Below are 20,349 nucleotides of genomic sequence, written 5' to 3'. Positions count from 1 at the left end.
CACCTTAAATATTTACTAAAACCTACTAGCTAGCAGGGCACCTTTTAAAAAAATATTTACTAAAACCTACTAGCTAGCAGGGCACCTTTTTAAAAAATATTTACTAAAACCTACTAGCTAGCAGGGCACCTTAAATATTTACTAAAACCTACTAGCTAGCAGGGCACCTTAAATATTTACTAAAACCTACTAGCTAGCAGGGCACCTTTTTAAAAAAATATTTACTAAAACCTACTAGCTAGCAGGGCACCTTAAATATTTACTAAAACCTACTAGCTAGCAGGGCACCTTAAATATTTACTAAAACCTACTAGCTAGCAGGGCACCTTTTTTTAAAAATATTTACTAAAACCTACTAGCTAGCAGGGCACCTTTTTTTATATTTACTAAAACCTACTAGCTAGCAGGGCACCTTAAATATTTACTAAAACCTACTAGCTAGCAGGGCACCTTTTTTATATTTTACTAAAACCTACTAGCTAGCAGGGCACCTTAAATATTTACTAAAACCTACTAGCTAGCAGGGCACCTTTTTTTATATTTACTAAAACCTACTAGCTAGCAGGGCACCTTAAATATTTACTAAAACCTACTAGCTAGCAGGGCACCTTTTTTTATATTTACTAAAACCTACTAGCTAGCAGGGCACCTTAAATATTTACTAAAACCTACTGACAGGGCACCTGTGAATAGCAAATGACTTCCTTAGGGTTCATCTCAACGCTGTGCCTTTTTAAAAAGACATCATGTTTTTTCTTTGTAGCCAGTCACTGTGTTGTTTGGAGAGCTGTGGCTGACCTATGGCTACTCACTGCATGCTGTAATAATCATCTCATTAGGCTCACTCTGTCCTGTGCTCTGTGTCTCCACCACTGTTGTTAATCACACCACTGTACTAAACACACTTGTCCTTTTACCTCAGACGCCCCCTGTAGGTTCTTCTTAGAACTGTTTTGACTCCACTCTGTCGGGGATCTTGGCAATAATGTGTTTTTCCTCTACCATCACCGTAGTTCTTATTTCTTCTAATGCCCCGAGTCAGTCTCTTCATGTTGATTCTACTCCTAGAGATGTTCTGATGTTGGTTAGAAGGAACGGATCTAACAAATTAACATCTCATGGCATCCATCCACTCATCTATGTTCTTGTAACCTGGCTTCAGGTCAGTTCCTCTGTCTAGCGATGCCATTTCCAGTGTTCCATTCAGGCATGGCAAGGCTAGTCAGAAGACAGCACATACAGGCTTGGGACCTGGCTATTGTTGCACATACAGGCATGGGACCAGGCTATTGTTGCTAACCCTTGAGGCCAGTATAATCTGTGTACACTGATGGTCATTGGCTGCCTTTACACAGGCAGCCCAATTCTGATCTTTTGCCACTAATTGGTCTTTTGACCAGTCAGATCAGATATTTTGCCAATAATTTGGCAAAAGATCAGAATTGGGCTGCCTGTGTAAACACAGCTATTGTCTAACACATTTCTCCTCTTGTCCTCTAGATGTTGAAATTAAATGACTTCTCACTTTAACAGTTTACCAGGGTGGTGTTCCTTAGGGCACGTTTTAAAACAACGTTTTGGACAAGTTTATGTTAGACCCATCACTGCTTTGGTCTGTTTTCTTCCATTTGGTGCCTAATGGACATGACCCAGTCATAGTATCCGGTGTTGGCTTGCCTCTAACCAGTCTCTCTCCCCATCTAAAGGTGCTGTTGCTTCTTCAAAAGAAAACGGAAGAAGAACACCCCGCGACACAAATGATCAGCAGCACGCCTAGATCGCTCAAAGTCTTGCCCTAGATCGCTCAGAAGTCTTGCTCGATAAGGTTCTTAATCGAGAAAATCAATTAAGTCCCATTCAGACCAACGAAGAAGACCACGGGAGAGTGATGAGAGGCGATGTGCGTGCACACATACACACACACACCCAAACAAGTGTGGCTGTCTGTTGATGGGAATTCCTTTTTGAATTGAGTCGTTTTTCCTCCACGGTGCTTGGGAGTATTTGGCGGGCCCCGTTGTTGCCGGGATTGGGATCTTGGCTTTTGCAATTAGTTTAAGCTTGATTGATGGGCTGGACAATGGAAACACAACAGACGGTCTGTCAGCCTCCTGCTCTTTCATAAACACACACTGAATGTATGGGCGGGAAGTTAAATGTCTATGGGAGAATTTAGTAGATGGGACAAGTCCTGGGAGAGGAAAGCTTGTTGGCTACTGACTGACTACATGTAAATAATGGACCAATATCAGTTGGAACTGGTACCCTTCGATAAACGCTTTGGACTTCAGCGTAACAATGTCCACATGGTAGCAACCGAGTGGGCTTTACTTCACACTGCACGCTAAGGAGAGAAGAGAGGGAGGTGGTGGCTTGAGTGTTGTCTTTACTGCTACTGTCCAATGCCTTAATCAAACCAGCACCCCACAGAGCCAGGAGAGGGTGACGCAGGAGGCCAGGCTCTCCATACTGAGAAGATATCTATGGTCCCTGCTTAATGTAATGACATAACATACCACCCTATGTGGAGTTCAGTTCCTCACTGGTGGTACAGTATCTATACAATGGGTGGTTCAGAAATAATGTTGACTAGGGGCAACACTTTTAGGGTTAATTTGGATGTTTGTCAGTGAACTGTCATGTAATTCAGTGCCATGTCAGCTTTGTGCGTTCAATCTCTATCTGCAATGTTAATAACGCTGCAACACACTGTGTAAGCCCCTGGTCTCGTAGAATGATCTCCTCTTCTGTGTTGTTGAGGGAATGCTCTTTCACATTTTCTGCCCCTCTGTTTCCAGTGTATTTGCTCTGTGCTGCAAAGCATAATCTGTGAGACCATTAATGATGATTGATCCCAAATGCCAAGTCCCAAATGGAAAACATGGGATTGCCTCAAAAGGATATTAAGAAGTACCTGGTAAAAAATCTGTCTATATGGTGTTTTTTTCAATATCACTTTTTGTTTTTCCTTGCAAGTGTCATGGAGGATTGCCTTGAACAAACAAACTGGACGTCGACAATGTCACCATGCCTATCCTCTTCACAGCATTAATTCCATAGGAGTGACTTTTGGGTTTTATGTAATTATGTAGATTTTTTGTTAAATATATAGCTAATGTGAATTTCAAATGTGAGCAAATGTATTTTTCTCTTTCAAATAGCCATGAAGTATGAGAAACGGACAGAGGGGGACAAAAAGCTAGACTTTTGACTGCACTACATTTGTTGACCCACTGTTATTGACCTAAGACCTTGCTTTCCCCGTACTGTGTTGATGGATGTGCTCAATATACTTAATTGTAGCGGCCTTGTGTGCTAGGTCTGTTCTAACAATACACTTAACCAATTCTGTCTTTAAACCCCCTCCTTGTTTAACCCCTGTGCCATGACATATGTAAACCCACACAGTCATACACACCCTAGACATTAATGTATTATGTGATGTCGCCTCCTGGTGGGGTGTTGGATACTGATGTCCTAGTGACCATGGTTATGTTCAGTAGGGCACACTGTTGCCAAACGTTTTGTAACTGTAATCAATAAGCTGTGTTATTGTACAAGGTCAGGTAGTACCTCTCGTTTTGGAAACTTTTTTCTCCCTGCTGAACATAACCCAGGTTGGTCGTCCCATATGGAGGCACAATGCCTGAGGGGATGCCAACCGGCTCTACAGACCTCTATGAGCAGGCATGCTTGTATGTGCATAATGATATTGTATATATATATATATTTTTTTTTTTTCACCATTGTGACTTGAGCTCGTTCCTCTGGGGTGTAAGTTATTGTGTTGAGAGTACTCGAATATGATACATCTATTGGACTTCTTCTGTTGTCTTTTACGTTTTATAGGTCAGTACGGTATTCCTCTGAGATGTCTGAGGGAATAACTGGTGAGGAAAAGGCGTTTTTGAATGACGGATATTCCTCATAGTGCCTCTTGAATGGGTGTTTTGAGGGAGGGGTTTAGCATTGCTGTCTAGCTTGCCTCTGTTGGATGTCTCTGGGTTCGTGGTTTAGCCTAGGTTTGGATTGGCATTCTGTCGTTCAGGGACATCAGTCGCTGCTGCACAACAGGGTCGGGGGTTCATGTCGAGCATGTCAGCAGAATGGCTCCACCTGCTGGGTGTATGAAGGCTTTTCTGTCAGGACTTCAATCCAGTGTTGCTCAGTCTGTTCTCGGGGTGGGGGGTGGGGTGTTGTAGCCCAGCGCTAACACCTCATTCAGCCAATCACTAACTCCTTGAATATTGGAGTCATTGTGTGTTAGTGCAGGGCTGGAACAATAATGTGCATCCTCTGGCTGTCTCCTGAGGATGTTTTGAGAAGCACTACTTTTAGTTGACCCACAGTAGACTAGCCATTACAGTTACACTGTGACATACCAGTTCACTTTGAAAGTGTAAGGTATTGTTGAATCTAGTGAGGCAGACATCCAGAGAAAGGCCTTGAATGGTCCCTTCTGTTCCTAATGCCATCCTATGGACTACTATCTGCCGCCGTCACCTGTGCCAGGAAAATGTCAACTAGAACTCTGATGGAATTCCACCTCGTGTCCCACTGCCCTTTTTTTATATTTGTTTCACCCGTCTGTAATGTTGAAAGTGAACATTGTGGTTTGGAGCTCGCGATTTAAAGTCTATATTGTGTTCTTAAGGTGGCTGAGAGTAATACCATAATTATTGAACCACTTGTCAATTAATAATTGTTTTAATTAACTCCTCAACCGTACATTTCCATTTCAGTGGACCATTTTATTTTGGAGTGGAACGTCACTTGTATACTTTGATGTATCTGTATCCTACTGTTAACAGTGGTCTTAATGCAGGTGTTGTATCACTGTTGAAATTCATTTCCTTCCTGCAATTTTGGCTTTACAGCTGATAAACATGAATACTACAAATTGATATGTGCATTCTAGTTTCCTCAAGCCTTTCCACAGCCTGTCTAGAATGAGGAATATTTGCTATAGTGTGTATTTGCATGGCTTATCTGGAGCAGATGTCTGCCTGTTTTAATGGCAAGGCTTCCTGAGGTGGACGTATGAAGCTAAGCCACCCGTACAAAGTTATTCTCTCTGGGCATAATGGAGCTCTACAAAGTCCTCCCATTGGCTTGATAAGTCCTACCCAGAGCACATTCCAATTTCAGGTGTCATTGCTTATACAGTACTACACCTTGCCTGTCAGTCAGACCTCATTGCTTTCAATTGACTTGTCTTGTGTTATTCACCATCTTATTTCCTGCATGTCCAAATGGCATGTAAATCCTTATAGCAGCGTAGAGGAGGATGAATGGAAAGAGATGGCGAGTCTTTTTTTTGGGGGGGGGGGGTTCTCTGGCACTTTCTTCCTGTCGTTGTACTGTAGAGTTGTCTTGGGTTGGTTGTATATGTCTGGGAGAGAAGTTGGGTGTGACACATGACTGCAATGTTTTAATTCTTTTAGGTTTTACAGAGTTCACCATTATATATTTTTTTGTTTTTGTCAGTTGGATTCTGTTAAAGAATATAAAGATGTTTTTTCTTTCAAACTGTGGAAAGTAGAATTGTACAGTACCACAAGTTTATCCCCCTACTCTTGCTCTGGCAATTTATTTTCAAACCTATGATTTAAGAAATGAATCCTGCAACTGTATTATGAATATTGTGTTGAAATATGAATGTTACTTCAAATCTATTTGAATGGTTTAACCTAGGTTAAGGGCTTCATGAATGAAGGACCCATCTTTTGATTTCTTTTTATTATAATTTAATTTTAAGTACAGAAAGATAAATGACCAGACTTTATCTGAAAGGCCTATTTTCCTAGGGATTCGTGTGAGACGTGTCACATGTGTATCCTTACAGATTCACTTTTTATTCCCTCCACGCTTTAAAGGGGAAACACAAGTTTGCACCCTTTTTTCTTTTCTTTTTTTTTTAAATAAAAAAAAATCTCTCTTAACCTTTTCTTGTGAGTGTGGGTCTTTTTTTTTTCCAGTACAGTGTCACATTACATTACATAATGAGCCATCTTAGAATTGCTGAGAAAGCATGTCACCTATAGAAAATAATATTTTTATGGTCACATCTTCTCAGGTCACTTTCAACCTATGGGATAATCTCAATTGCGTACTCCTTACTTCCTCTCGTCTCCTCTAAAACCTATTGAATGAGAGAGCCAGAGGTTCATCCCCTCCGACTTTCTCCAATGGGGTTTGAGGAGAGAGGACTCACAATTGAATCTCCCTGTGACTTTTCCCTGCAAGATTGCAGCTACACTGCTTCAGCTTTCAAGGTTTCGTGGGCCGTACCCTTGATCATACATGACTACTAAGCTGTATAATTTAATACAGAACATTTTTGCAACAGTTCCTGCAATGTCATGCTATGTAGGCCTAAACCTGAGAAAACATGTGATTCACGTAATTATTAAGTGTTGACAAAACGTTGAACAATGTATAGCCAGCCTACTACTTCCACACCAGTAAGAATACATTGTTACACTCAGTGAATCTTAAATTCCATTAAAACAAATTTGATTTAACTAGGCAAGTCGGTTAAGAACAAATAATTATTTTACAATGACGTCCTACCGCTGCCAAACCCTCTCCTAATCAGGACGACGCTGCGCCAATTGTGAGCCGCCGCCAATTGTGCGCCGATAGCGGCCGGTTGTGATACTGCCCGGAATCGAAACAGGGTTTTGTAGTAACACCTCTAGCACTGAGATGCCGTGCCTTCGACCACTGCGCCACTCGGGAGCCTATTGTACTACGAAGTGGACTGGATCAGTACATTTTGTATAAAATTCAATGCACAAAATGTTTTTGTGTGTCAAAGGTAGACAACCAGTAGCGGGCAGTGTTGCAAAGCTACAAAAACAAATGTCTGCAGCATTTTCTTCCTGCTTCGTAGATAAACTTCCGGTCACAACTTCCCCAGTTCTTTTCCGCCAGCCCAAGCCAACATGGTGGGTATTTAACAAAGTTGAATACATCACAATCTGTCTCAATCCTTGTCTCTTATCAGTTCCAGACACGTCTACAAGCATATCAAATGTTAATTAAAATACGACATATTTTCACAGATATTTATTTGTGATTTGTTGCATTTTATTTACCAGTTTATTGTGTAGCTTACCTAGCTTGTAAATGTAGCAAGCTAGCTTGCCGGTAGCTAGCACAAGATCTTTCGATCTAGTCACTGGTCTGCTAGCGAGCGGCACCACTATATCAACTAGCTGGCTAGTTGTGTTTACGGGTCGTGTAGTACGTAGTCTATCTGTCCCTCGCGTCTGGTAAGAATGAGTTAGCTGGATATAGCTAAGATTGTTTAGCTAGAAATGTGATTAGCTAACTAGCTGCTTAGCTAGCTATCTTGCCATTCATACCCGTGTAGTTATTAACTAAAGTTATTTTATGTCAATTGTCTTGTGGTGGTCTGCTAGCCAGCCAGGAATTAATGTTGGTTGATGTCAAATTCAGTTACTTGTCACTCAAGGAGTTCTAGCTAGCTGTCTGCTGTCCAGAAGAAACAGTTGGCACTATGCATCTAGCTAACTAGCTATGCATATTCTGTTGAATATTGTTCCTGTATTTGTGCTTTGCTGGGCTAGTTTGCATTAAGCTACCAGTTGTCAGGTTGAAACAATTCCAAGTGAAAATGAATAATTGCAGTGATGATGTGTAGTAGTTACAGATATGCAATTTAGAGGTATTGTCTCAAGAAACTGGTGTGATTCTGCCGTTAACAAGCTGATGGTCTTCCCAACAGGGACGAGTCAGGACCAAGACGGTAAAAAAGGCCGCCAGGGTCATCATTGAGAAGTACTACACCCGGCTGGGCAGTGACTTCCACGTCAACAAGAGGGTATGTGAGGAGATAGCCATCATCCCCAGCAAGAAGCTGCGCAACAAGATCTCTGGGTGAGTGAATGCTCCAATACAAACTTGGGTCACTTTCAGGCCTCAGACCACCCAATAACCACCTAATACCTCTGTCACATGATCCTGCTGACCCAAATCGTACTGCGCTTGCTCAGATATTTTCTTAACACATTGTAGTTTCCAGCACAGTTCCAGCGTCTGTGGCGTATCCATAACCAGGCCAGTGCAGTACTTTTAGAAGGGTGCAAGTCTGACCAAATGAAGGCTTACTATTTTGTCACTTCAAGGAGCTTGTGTTGCTGAACCACGGCAGGCTTCTTAGCTCCATGTCCAACATTCCTGTGTTAAATCAGGGGCTTTTTGCTTTGTCTTACAGACAGAATAATGTAAAGAAAGAGTAAGCTGCTATTCTTGGTTCAGTTGGTTGGAGCTGGAGCGTGACGCTGGCAATGTCAAGGTTGAAAGACTGGATTCAGTTCCTGCATGGATATCTTAAACATAATATACTTGTTGTGAACTGCTTTGAAGAACTCTTTGTAATAGATGTGTTGTGTTCCTGTATGTTTGTGCACATCGGTTGTTCAGTGGTTTAAGATGTTATAAGTGTAGTCCTATTATTTAAAGGACTAGTATTGGCTCAATAGTTGAACACTTGTGCTCACTTCATTCTCAGTGATATTTGACCTCTAGTCTCCATGTCAAAGTTGGAGATATTTGGCCTGACTGTAGACAAGTGGTGTTTCAATATTGGGCTTGTTGCACATTTAATAATTGTCTGATCCCAATGTAGGTTATTTGCTTCCTGAGCCGTCATGCAGAAATTGGCATTTTTTCTTGTTGCAAATATACAAGTATGTAAAAGCCTTTCTGATTGAAGTCTCATTCTGATTATCTGAGTGTTTGTGGCATTGTTTTGTTTGTTTTCTCAAATTGACCCAGCCTGCTTCTGGGGTGAGAGGTTGCCTTGGCAACATGAGACCCTGTGCCTCATTCCTCATCTGCTTGAGAACTGTCCCTGTGCTGTAGGTGTAGACCTAGTGGTTGTTGACCATAGTCGGTGATCTTTGCCACTTACCAATAAAAGGGATTTGAAAGAGACTCTCAAATTGTAGTGTCTGTTGGTGCCCACTTGGGCAACCCAATTCTGATCTTGTTTTGCCACTAATTGGTCTTTTTCACATCAGATCATTTTCAAAGCTGATTGATACAATGTCAGTAAACCACTGCAAGGCCTCCCTGTAATCAAACATCATGAAACATGTTCAGGTTGTTTTACGGACTCGGTCTTAGTTATGTCACTCGTCAAACTATGATTAAGGGATTATTAGAGTCAGATGTGTATTGTTTTCAAAGCCAGGAATTAAGCTGTGTTGTCGTCTTAGGTCTCTCTTTATGTAGTGTTGTGTTGTCTCTCTTGTCGTGATGTGTGTTTTGTCCTATATTTGAATTTATTTTTAATCCTAGCCCCCATCCCTTTTTTGTCTTTTGGTAGACCGTCATTGTAAATAAGAATTTGTTCTTAACTGACTTGCATTGTTAAATAAAGGTAAAATAAAAAGATGCCCTAAATCCATGCGCTAGTTTACTGACCTCCGTCTACTCTATACTGTTCTGTTCTAATTACCCATCTGTGTACAGTACACCCTCAAGTGCTTATCTCTGTCATTGTTGGACATAACAGGTTGTAAAATCACCAGGAAATCAGCTCAGTGATTTATTTATTTAGGAAATCTTTTCCCAAGTATTCCTAAGCATAGAGTCATATATGAGCCCAAATCTCACTGTATCGTCTGTGTAAAATGCCCCTTTTGTATGGTCTGTAATTCTCCCATGTGTCACCTCCCTAGGTATGTGACCCATCTGATGAAGCGTATCCAGAGGGGCCCCGTCAGAGGCATCTCCATCAAGCTGCAGGAGGAGGAGAGGGAGAGGAGGGACAACTATGTCCCAGAGGTCAGTGGGGTTCCTCGGTGGTTTACCTCCAAGCCGTGCATTTAGAGAGTTGGGACATTGAGGTTCCTGCGTTACGATGCATTTACATGACACTACAACATTCTATGGTAGCCACGTTAGCCTCCGCTTTAATAATATTACATGAGGGATGTTTAAACAATACTATCTAACTGAATGTCTACAATTAAGAACAGTTGTCCCAACTCTCTGAATATATGGCTCAGGTTTACCTTGCAGTTTGGTCCTTCATCTTGCTTCAGATAACTTGAGAAATGTCCTTGCTGATTGTGATGATATCTATAAGGTTGTAATTTGGGCCTACCTGTATCGAAAGTGGCTGTGGCATGGTTGTTGTCAGGTCATTGATAATGCAGGAAGATGGAACTGACAGATTTTCCCTGTGTTTGTTGGGCCGTCTATCCCTCTCAAACCCTGTATCTTTCAGACACTCATGCTCGGGTCTATCTTGAGAACACTGGCTCCTGATAGGTTCCTATGAGATCCACTGTAAAGCTGATGGTCTTTGTTCGTGTCTGTAGGTGTCTGCTCTGGACCAGGAGATCATCGAGGTGGATCCCGACACCAAGGAGATGCTGAAGCTGTTGGTATGTTCAAAACCTCACTTCTCAGATCTCACTGCCTACCTACAGTCTTAGTCTAAATGTGATGTTTTCTTGTTAGGATGTGTTTGTGGATTGAGTACTCTGACCTCATCCAGCAATGATGTAGCCTCCTATCTCACACTGGACAGAACTTAACAGAGCAGAATGTAAACACACACACTGGACATAACAGAGCAGAATGTAAACACACACACTGGACATAACAGAGCAGAATGTAAACACACACACTGGACATAACAGAGCAGAATGTAAACACACACACTGGACAGAACAGAGCAGAATGTAAACACACACACTGGGCATAACAGAGCAGAATGTAAACACACACACTGGGCATAACAGAGCAGAATGTAAACACACACACTGGACATAACAGAGCAGAATGTAAACACACACACTGGGCATAACAGAGCAGAATGTAAACACACACACTGGGCATAACAGAGCAGAATGTAAACACACACACTGGACATAACAGAGCAGAATGTAAACACACACACTGGACATAACAGAGCAGAATGTAAACACACACACTGGGCATAACAGAGCAGAATGTAAACACACACACTGGACATAACAGAGCAGAATGTAAACACACACACTGGGCATAACAGAGCAGAATGTAAACACACACACTGGGCAGAACAGAGCAGAATGTAAACACACACACTGGACAGAACAGAGCAGAATGTAAACACACACACTGGACAGAACAGAGCAGAATGTAAACACACACACAGGACAGAACAGAGCAGAATGTAAACACACACACTGGACAGAACAGAGCAGAATGTAAACACACACACTGGACAGAACAGAGCAGAATGTAAACACACACACTGGACAGAACAGAGCAGAATGTAAACACACACACTGGACAGAACAGAGCAGAATGTAAACACACACACTGGACAGAACAGAGCAGAATGTAAACACACACACTGGACATAACAGAGCAGAATGTAAACACACACACTGGGCATAACAGAGCAGAATGTAAACACACAGAACAGAGCAGAATGTAAACACACACACTGGACAGAACAGAGCAGAATGTAAACACACACACTGGACAGAACAGAGCAGAATGTAAACACACACACTGGACAGAACAGAGCAGAATGTAAACACACACACTGACAGAACAGAGCAGAATGTAAACACACACACTGGGCATAACAGAGCAGAATGTAAACACACACACTGGGCATAACAGAGCAGAATGTAAACACACACACTGGACAGAGCAGAATGTAAACACACACACTGAGAGCAGAATGTAAACACACACACTGGACAGAACAGAGCAGAATGTAAACACACACACTGGACAGAACAGAGCAGAATGTAAACACACACACTGGACAGAACAGAGCAGAATGTAAACACACACTGGACAGAACAGAGCAGAATGTAAACACACACACTGGACAGAACAGAGCAGAATGTAAACACACACACTGGACAGAACAGAGCAGAATGTAAACACACACACTGGACAGAACAGAGCAGAATGTAAACACACACACTGGACAGAACAGAGCAGAATGTAAACACACACACTGGACAGAACAGAGCAGAATGTAAACACACACACTGGGCTGGTCATAGTGATTAGTGCAGCATTGGAACGTTAATAAGTCGCTTCCGACCTAAAGACTACTTTTCCTGCTGTGTTAACACCACTACAAGGGAGATTTCACAATATCGTCCGTGGCCAATAGAAATGCGTCTATCAGATTTAGATATGATCATTTTCCACACTAGTTTTGATGATGTAGTGAGCTACTTTAGTTGAGCACTGTTTCTCTGGTAGTGTCTTATAGTTGATCACATATTGCTCTGTATTACTGTAGCTCAACTACTTCTACTGCCAAGTAATTGGTAGCTTTCCCAATACTGAGGACAAGTAGGGCACTGGAAAGCTTTCCCGTCTTTGCTGGGCACAGTCAGTGTTATCTTCCTATGATGGACCTCAGAATGTAATGCTCATTAAAGCTAGGTGAGGAATTGTTTGACTACATCTGAAATCTTTCCTCTGTTAGGACTTCGGCAACCTGTCGAACTTGCAGGTCACCCAGCCTACCGTTGGAATGAACTTCAAAACACCCAGGGGAGTCTAGACATGTTTCATATCGCTGTCAATAAAGACAAGTGGAAAGGAAACACTGTAGCGGTCTCTTTTGCAAGGTCACAATCACACATTATCTTACTCAAAGCCTGGGATTCAATCACATCAAATGTTAACCAACAATAGCAGATCTCCCTTGTGGCTCAGTTGGTAGAGCATGGTGCTTGCCATGCCAGGGTTGTGGGTTTGATTCCCACGCAGGACTAGTATGAAAAGGGAAATCAAATCATTATGCACTCAGGATAAGTGTCTGTTAAATGACTCAAATATAATACAAATAAAGTGGTCGGGAGGAAGAAGTGTGTTGGAGCCGTCAAATCATTGAGCAGCTTCGCCCCACTAGCGTTAGGTTCAGAACGAGAAAGTGTAGGATATATAGAAATAATTATGCTCACATTGAAAAATTGGGATGTATAGATTATCAAACTGCATGGGATTTCTCTTCATTTGACTCCATACCGGCCGATAGCAATGTCCGTTTGTGGATTTGACAGCTCTAAAGCAGTTCGGCTAAAGCGGATCTGATTGAATACAGCCCTAGGGTCAGGATGCAATCCGATTGTGGGTAATAGACTTTGCAGCTTTTACAGGCAATTTCCCATTGAACTGACCTATGCAGCGTTTACCGTGGATACATTACCTTAAAGCTGCAATGTCTATTACCTGTGATCAGATTGAATCCCAGGCTAAAACAATCACACAGCCTGCCTCCATCTCAATATTGTCTAAAGGTGTTTTCACACTGGGTCCCTTTCAGACAGTTTGTGAACTCCGCCGGTTCCCTTCATTTTTTTGTCCAGTGTGAACAAGTCAAAGGAACTCAGACCTCTCAAAAGTGAACCGAACTGAGACCATCTCGAGTTCGGTTCGCTTGAATTCCTCAGTCCAGTTCCCCTATTTAGGGCAATGTGAACACAAAGCTCCCCAGGTTGGCTTGTCATTATTCCCACACCACCCACTAGACTACTGCTTCCCCTGCCATAACCCCTCACACTAGACTACTGTTTCCCCTGCCATAACCCCTCACACTAGACTACTGTTTCCCCTGCCATAACCCCTCACACTAGACTACTGTTTCCCCTGCCATAACCCCTCACACTACTACTAACCCCTCACACTAGACTACTGTTTCCCCTGCCATAACCCCTCACACTAGACTACTGTTTCCCCTGACACTAGACTACTGTTTCCCCTGCCATAACCCCTCACACTAGACTACTGTTTCCCTGTTTCCTGTTTCCCCTGCCATAACCCCTCACACTAGACTACTGTTTCCCCTGCCATAACCCCTCACACTAGACTACTGTTTCCCCTGCCATAACCCCTCACACTAGACTACTGTTTCCCCTGCCATAACCCCTCACACTAGACTACTGTTTCCCCTGCCAAACCCCCCTGCACCCCTCACACTAGACTACTGTTTCCCCTGCCATAACCCCTCACACTAGACTACTGTTTCCCCTGCCATAACCCCTCACACTAGACTACTGTTTCCCCTGCCATAACCCCTCAACCCCCTCCCCTCACACTAGACTACTGTTTCCCCTGCCATAACCCCTTCCCCTGCCATAACCCCTCACACTAGACTACTGTTTCCCCTGCCATAACCCCTCACACTAGACTACTGTTTCCCCTGCCATAACCCCTCACACTAGACTACTGTTTCCCCTGCCATAACCCCTCACACTAGACTACTGTTTCCCCTGCCATAACCCCTCACACTAGACTACTGTTTCCCCTGCCATAACCCCTCACACTAGACTACTGTTTCCCCTGCCATAACCCCTCACACTAGACTACTGTTTCCCCTGCCATAACCCCATAACCCCTCACTAGACTGTTTCCCCTGCCATAACCCCTCACACTAGACTACTTTCCCCTGCCATAACCCCTCACACTAGACTACTGCAACACTGTTTCCCCTGCCATAACCCCTCACACTAGACTACTGTTTCCCCTGACATAACCCCTCACACTAGACTACTGTTTCCCCCCCTCACCATAACCCCTGCCATAACCCCTCACACTAGACTACTGTTTCCCCTGCCATAACCCCTCACACTAGACTACTGTTTCCCCTGCCATAACCCCTCACACTAGACTACTGTTTCCCCTGCCATAACCCCTCACACTAGACTACTGTTTCCCCTGCCATAACCCCTCACACTAGACTACTGCAACACTGTTTCCCTGCCATAACCCCTCACACTAGACTACTGTTTCCCCTGCCATAACCCCTCACACTAGACTGTTTCCCTGCCATAACCCCTCACACTGACTACTGCTTCCCCCCCTGCCATAACCCCTCACACTAGACTACTGTTTCCCCTGCCATAACCCCTCACACTAGACTACTGTTTCCCCTGCCATAACCCCTCACACTAGACTACTACTGTTTCCCCTGCCATAACCCCTCACACTAGACTACTGTTTCCCCTGCCATAACCCCTCACACTAGACTACTGCAACACTGTTTCCCCTGCCATAACCCCTCACACTAGACTACCCCTGACTAACACTGTTTCCCCATAACCCCTCACACTAGACTACTGTTTCCCCTGCCATAACCCCTCACACTAGACTACTGTTTCCCCTGCCATAACCCCTCACACTAGACTACTGTTTCCCCTGCCATAACCCCTCACACTAGACTACTGTTTCCCCTGCCATAACCCCTCACACTCACTACTGACTACTGTCACACTAGACCTGTTTCCCCTGCCATAACCCCTCACACTAGACTACTGCAACACTGCTTCCCCTGACATAACCCCTCACACTAGACTACTGTTTCCCTGCTTCCCCCCTGCCATAACCCCTCACACTAGACTACTGTTTCCCCTGCCATAACCCCTCACACTAGACTACTGCTACACTGTTTCCCCTGCCATAACCCCTCACACTAGACTACTGTTTCCCCTGACATAACCCCTCACACTAGACTACTGTTTCCCCTGCCATAACCCCTCACACTAGACTACTGCAACACTGTTCCCTGACATAACCCCTCACACTAGACTACTGTTTTCCCTGCCATAACCCCTCACACTAGACTACTGTTTCCCCTGCCATAACCCCTCACACTAGACTACTGTTTCCCCCTGCCATAACCCCTCACACTAGACTACTGCAACCCTGACTAACCCCTCACACTAGACTACTGTTTCCCCTGCCATAACCCCTCACACTAGACTACTGCTACACTGTTTCCCCTGCCATAACCCCTCACACTAGACTACTGTTTCCCCTGCCATAACCCCTCACACTAGACTACTGTTTCCCCTGCCATAACCCCTCACACTAGACTACTGTTTCCCCTGCCATAACCCCTCACACTAGACTACTGTTTCCCCTGCCATAACCCCTCACACTAGACTACTGTTTCAACAGTGTTTCCCCTGCCATAACCCCTCACACTAGACTACTTCAACACTGTTTCCCCTGCCATAACCCCTCACACTAACTACTTCAACACACTGTTTCCCCTGCCATAACCCCTCACACTAGACTACTTCAACACTGTTTCCCCTGCCATAACCCCTCACACTAGACTACTGTTTCCCCTGCCATAACCCCTCACACTAGACTACTTCAACACTGTTTCCCCTGCCATAACCCCTCACACTAGACTACTGTTTCCCCTGCCATAACCCCTCACACTAGACTACTGTTTCCCCTGCCATAACCCCTCACACTAGACTACTGTTTTCCCTGCCATAACCCCTCACACTAGACTACTGTTTCCCCTGCCATAACCCCTCACACTAGACTACTGTTTCCCCTGCCATAATCCCTCACACTAGACTACTTCAACACTGTTTCCCCTGCCATAACCCCTCACACTAGACTACTGCCACACTGTTTCCCCTGCCATAACCCCTCACACTAGACTACTGCTTCCCCTGCCATAACCCCTCACACTAGACTACTGCTTCCCCTGCCATAACCCCTCACACTAGACTACTGCAACACTGTTTCCCCTGACATAACCCCTCACATGCAGAATTGTTGTCCAAAATGGTTTGAATATTTGATCTATAGGCTGAGAGCTTCATAAGCTGATTAGATTGTGGGGTTTGAATAGTGTGAGAAGACAACATATTTGGTGAGAATCAGAACTTAGGGTACGAAATCAATTCAGGCTCTTAAAGGGGCAGTAGCCTAGATTGAAAATTGTACACCCAATTACAGCATTATTGAATCTGCAGTTATTCTATTTATTGTTGCCAATGTTAATAGTATCTTCTGATTACAATTGTTGCATCTTAACTAAATGCAATCTATTAGCTTGCAACATATAAGTAGGTTTATATATAGCTGTCCGATAACACGTTCTGATGGAATGACTTGTCCTGCACTTTGTATAAACCACGAGTACATTGAGTGAATGTTCCTTTCTAAACATAGCAATGTGAATGCAAAGAGGACTGACCTATAAAAAAATAAAGTGAACTGGCAAAAGAGTTGAGTCATTCAAAGTCAGGGGCAGTGTGAATAGAGAGAACAGCTATTTTCCCCAAAAAATCCCCCTCAAGAGTTGACTTTAAAAGAACCGATCTCAGTCCTCTGAAGAGGACTATGTGAAAACACCCTCAGAGGATCCATCTCATTATCTAGAAGAGGATGTGCCTTCAGACTTAATCCACATTGTTACAGCCTGAATGTAAAGTGTTTCCCCTCGTCCATCTACACACTAATAATGACAGTGAAAACATGTCTTTAGAAATGTCTTCACATTTATGTAAGTATTCACACCCCTTTACGATGACACTCCAAATTGAGCATCCAATTTTCTTTGATCCTAGTTGAGCTGTTTCTACAACTTGATTGGAGTCCACCTGTAGCCAATGCAATTGTTTTGACATGATTTATAAAGTAACATCTGTCTGTACAAGTATAAGGTCCCACAGTTGACAGTGCTTGTCAGAGCAGAAACTACCATGAAGTACAAGGAACTGTCCCTAGATCTGAGAGAATTGTGATGAGTCATATCTGGGGAAAGGTATAAAACTATTTCTTGTGTTGAAAGTTTCCAAGAGCAGTGTACTCCATAATTGGAAAATTGAAAAAAATAGAACTACTCAGACTGCCTAGCCGTCCGACCAAACTGAGCAATCGAGCGAGGAGGATCTTGGTCGGTGAGGTAACCAACAACCCAATGACAACACTACAGAGTTCCTTGGCTGAGATGGGAGAACGTCTACAGCACTTGACCAATCTGTGCTTGATGGGAGAGTGGCCAGACAAGTCACTCCTGAGAAAAAGGCACATGAAAGACCGCTCATAAGGCAAAAGACTGGTCTGAGACTACCAATGTAATATTTAGGCCTCAATGCAAAGCTCCAAAACCAGGCACAGCTCTTGTGTAGTCATGGATACCAAGTGATGCCAGGCTTCCCCAAAAATGTATCTTTGCTCTCTGGTTCATCATTTTCCTTCAGTTCACAAGAGGCTGAATATCTCACAGGAGAAAGCATCCTCAAGGTTCACTGTTTTATTGTTCACGTTACTACTTCTGTTATGTAATTTGTGTTCTTTCTCTTTTCAATGCAATAGTTTGTTTTCAACTCACTCAATATCGTAAGTCTGAATGCTAGGGGTTTGAGAGATGGCAAAGGGTGCCTTTGTAAGGTCAAGAGCAAAATGGATTGAAGAGGGGGAAAGAAATACTAGTTACTTTTGCACTTGAATAGAGAAACTACAAAAGAAAATCTATAACTGCACTCAAAATTAACAATGTTTTGTGCAAGATCCCATTACAATAACATCCTTTGTCAATTCCTTTTATGAAAACCTTTACAGCTCTCAATTTCAGGGAGATGGTTGTAAAAGCTACATTTGCCACATTCGGAATTATGTCCCTGTAATTGAGGATGATTTCCACTCAGCTTGCGATTCACCTGTGTCAATTGGAGAAATTAGAGAGACTCTGAATTCAATGAAAAAAAGGGAAATCACCTGGCCCTGATGGCCTGACAGTTGAATTCTATAGACCGTTTTGGGAGTTACTAGAATACCTGATTTGTAATATGTTTCAAGAATGCATCAAAAGTGGGGAAATGGTCTCCACTATGAAACAGGGCCTTATTTCATTGATTCCGAAGCCTGATGAAGACCCTTCTCTCATTGACAATTGGAGAACAATTACTTTATTAAATATTGATTACAAATTGATTGCTCTGGTTTATGCCAAATGATTAAAGAAACGAATAGATACCATTATAAATGAGACTCAAACAGGATTTATGAATGGCCGTCACAAAAGCTCTAATATTCGTTTAGCCTTGGACCTTATAGATTATTCAGATGTAATATTTTTTGGGACTTCTGTAAAGCCTTTGACACAATTGAACATTAATCTCTTTAGGTCACTTAAAATTTTCACCAAATCCAAAAATGTTATCAAAGTCATTTGCATGTTTACAAAGATATAGTTGTTACTAAACCTTAATAGTTCCAAAAGATTCCATATCAACTTAAGTCTATGACAGGGATGCCCAATTTCACAATTTTTATTCATTTTGGTTGTGGAACTTCTATCTCTAGATATTCTGAATAATGCAAATGTATATGGCTTAACCCTTAAAGAAATCAAAATTTCCCAACTGGCTGATGATACTACTCTTTTCTTAAGAGACAAAGACCAGGTCGCCCATGTCCTTAATGCTCTAACAGCATTTTCTATTGCATCAGGATTAAAACTCAATGTTTCTAAATGTCAAATCTTGTGTTTATTTGACTCTGATGATAAAGACATAGAAAATGTTGTGTTAAATATTTAGGAATAAACTTGTCAAACACACTTAAGCATGAATTTCTCTTCTAAAATGAAATATATTTAATAATTGGCTGAGATCTATACTTGGGAGAGTACTTCTGTCCAAGGCAGAGGGACTCCTTTTCTGTACCGCTCATTATCTTTATTTGTAAATCCTGCTACTTGTAAAGATAAACAAGACCTTTGACTTCATCTGGAAAAATGAGTCTCAAACTAAAAAAAGTCAGTCCTTTCTAATAAAAGAGCTGAAGGCAGTCTGGAAGTGTTGGACTGTGTTGACAAACACTGAAGATCAACTGGTGGAAATGATGTTTGATCAGTACGGATTCAATATGGTATTTCATTCCAAATAATGTGTTTAATAAGTTGGGAGGTCTTCAATTTTTACTGAAATGTAATTATATTCCTGAAAGATTACCCTCTAAATTGGATAGGTTTCACCAACAAGCATTAATGGCCTGGAAAATGTTTCCCGCACAATTTTTCCCCCAAGTTAAGCTCCTTTGTGGAATAATTCAGACAACTGTAAGTCATTGTTCTACCCCAGTTGGCATGAGAGGAATATTGACTTACTTCTTGACGTTTCTGCAACAGGGGTAATATTCTCACATATGAACAATTTGTAACATTGAGAGTTTCCAATACCTTTCAGAGAGTTTATTTCTGTGATCAAAGCCGTTCCCAGTGGTCTAACTACACTAATGAAAACTCATCTTAGTTTTGGTAATGATCAAAGTTTATCCAGAACTCAGATTGGAAGGTGTGTGCTTACTTGAGAAATCATGTTGCAATAAATATGAAAATCTTGTGTCACAAAACCAACTTACACCGAGAGAAGAATGTCTGGAACATGCTTATTCCTGACATTGTCTGGAAAAATGCATGGTTAAGGCCTTACAAATATTGTATACCAAACAAAGTTAAGTGCAGTTTAAAATTTTACCTAATATCTATCCATGTAATTCTATGACATCCAAATTTGCGGCTATTGATCTGCG

The 20,349-nt window shown here is 42.5% G+C and overlaps 2 protein-coding genes and 1 non-coding gene across 7 annotated transcripts in view; all 3 read left to right on the top strand.

Moving 5' to 3' along the window:
* Positions 1-5,947, top strand: part of LOC112248087 (casein kinase I) — a 39,795-nt gene extending 33,848 nt beyond the window's left edge. For all 5 annotated transcript variants that reach the window (XM_042317492.1, XM_042317494.1, XM_042317493.1 and 2 more), the window contains one exon: positions 1,707-5,947. In XM_042317492.1, the coding sequence (XP_042173426.1) occupies positions 1,707-1,761 (55 nt within the window). In that variant the 3' untranslated portion in view covers positions 1,762-5,947. The remainder of the gene's footprint in view (positions 1-1,706) is intronic.
* Positions 5,948-7,738: 1,791 nt separating this feature from the next.
* LOC112241288 (40S ribosomal protein S17) lies at positions 7,739-12,608 on the top strand. The gene is made up of 4 exons (XM_024409421.2): positions 7,739-7,905; positions 9,714-9,819; positions 10,359-10,424; positions 12,488-12,608. Exons 2-4 carry the CDS (start codon positions 9,730-9,732, stop codon positions 12,563-12,565), a joined length of 234 nt encoding a protein of 77 aa, XP_024265189.2. The 5' UTR covers positions 7,739-7,905; positions 9,714-9,729; the 3' UTR covers positions 12,566-12,608.
* LOC112241297 lies at positions 10,140-10,267 on the top strand. The gene has a single exon (XR_002952249.2). It is a non-coding gene; the product is annotated as a small nucleolar RNA SNORA71 (small nucleolar RNA).
* Positions 12,609-20,349: the final 7,741 nt, after the last annotated feature.

The sequence above is a fragment of the Oncorhynchus tshawytscha genome, unplaced genomic scaffold (genome assembly GCF_018296145.1).
Source record: "Oncorhynchus tshawytscha isolate Ot180627B unplaced genomic scaffold, Otsh_v2.0 Un_contig_4271_pilon_pilon, whole genome shotgun sequence".
In the NCBI taxonomy this organism is placed as follows: domain Eukaryota; kingdom Metazoa; phylum Chordata; class Actinopteri; order Salmoniformes; family Salmonidae; genus Oncorhynchus; species Oncorhynchus tshawytscha.
Note: the sequence above shows the minus strand (reverse complement) of the source record. Positions and strands in the feature narration are given on the sequence as shown.

Excerpts from the sequence above, each read along its gene's own strand:
- LOC112241288 (XM_024409421.2), top strand. The coding sequence starts at position 9,730 with ATGAAGCGTATCCAGAGGGGCCCCGTCAGAGGCATCTCCATCAAGCTG. Across the intron at positions 9,820-10,358 it reads GGGACAACTATGTCCCAGAG|GTGTCTGCTCTGGACCAGGA; the intron begins GTCAGTGGGGTT and ends TCGTGTCTGTAG. Across the intron at positions 10,425-12,487 it reads AGGAGATGCTGAAGCTGTTG|GACTTCGGCAACCTGTCGAA; the intron begins GTATGTTCAAAA and ends TTCCTCTGTTAG.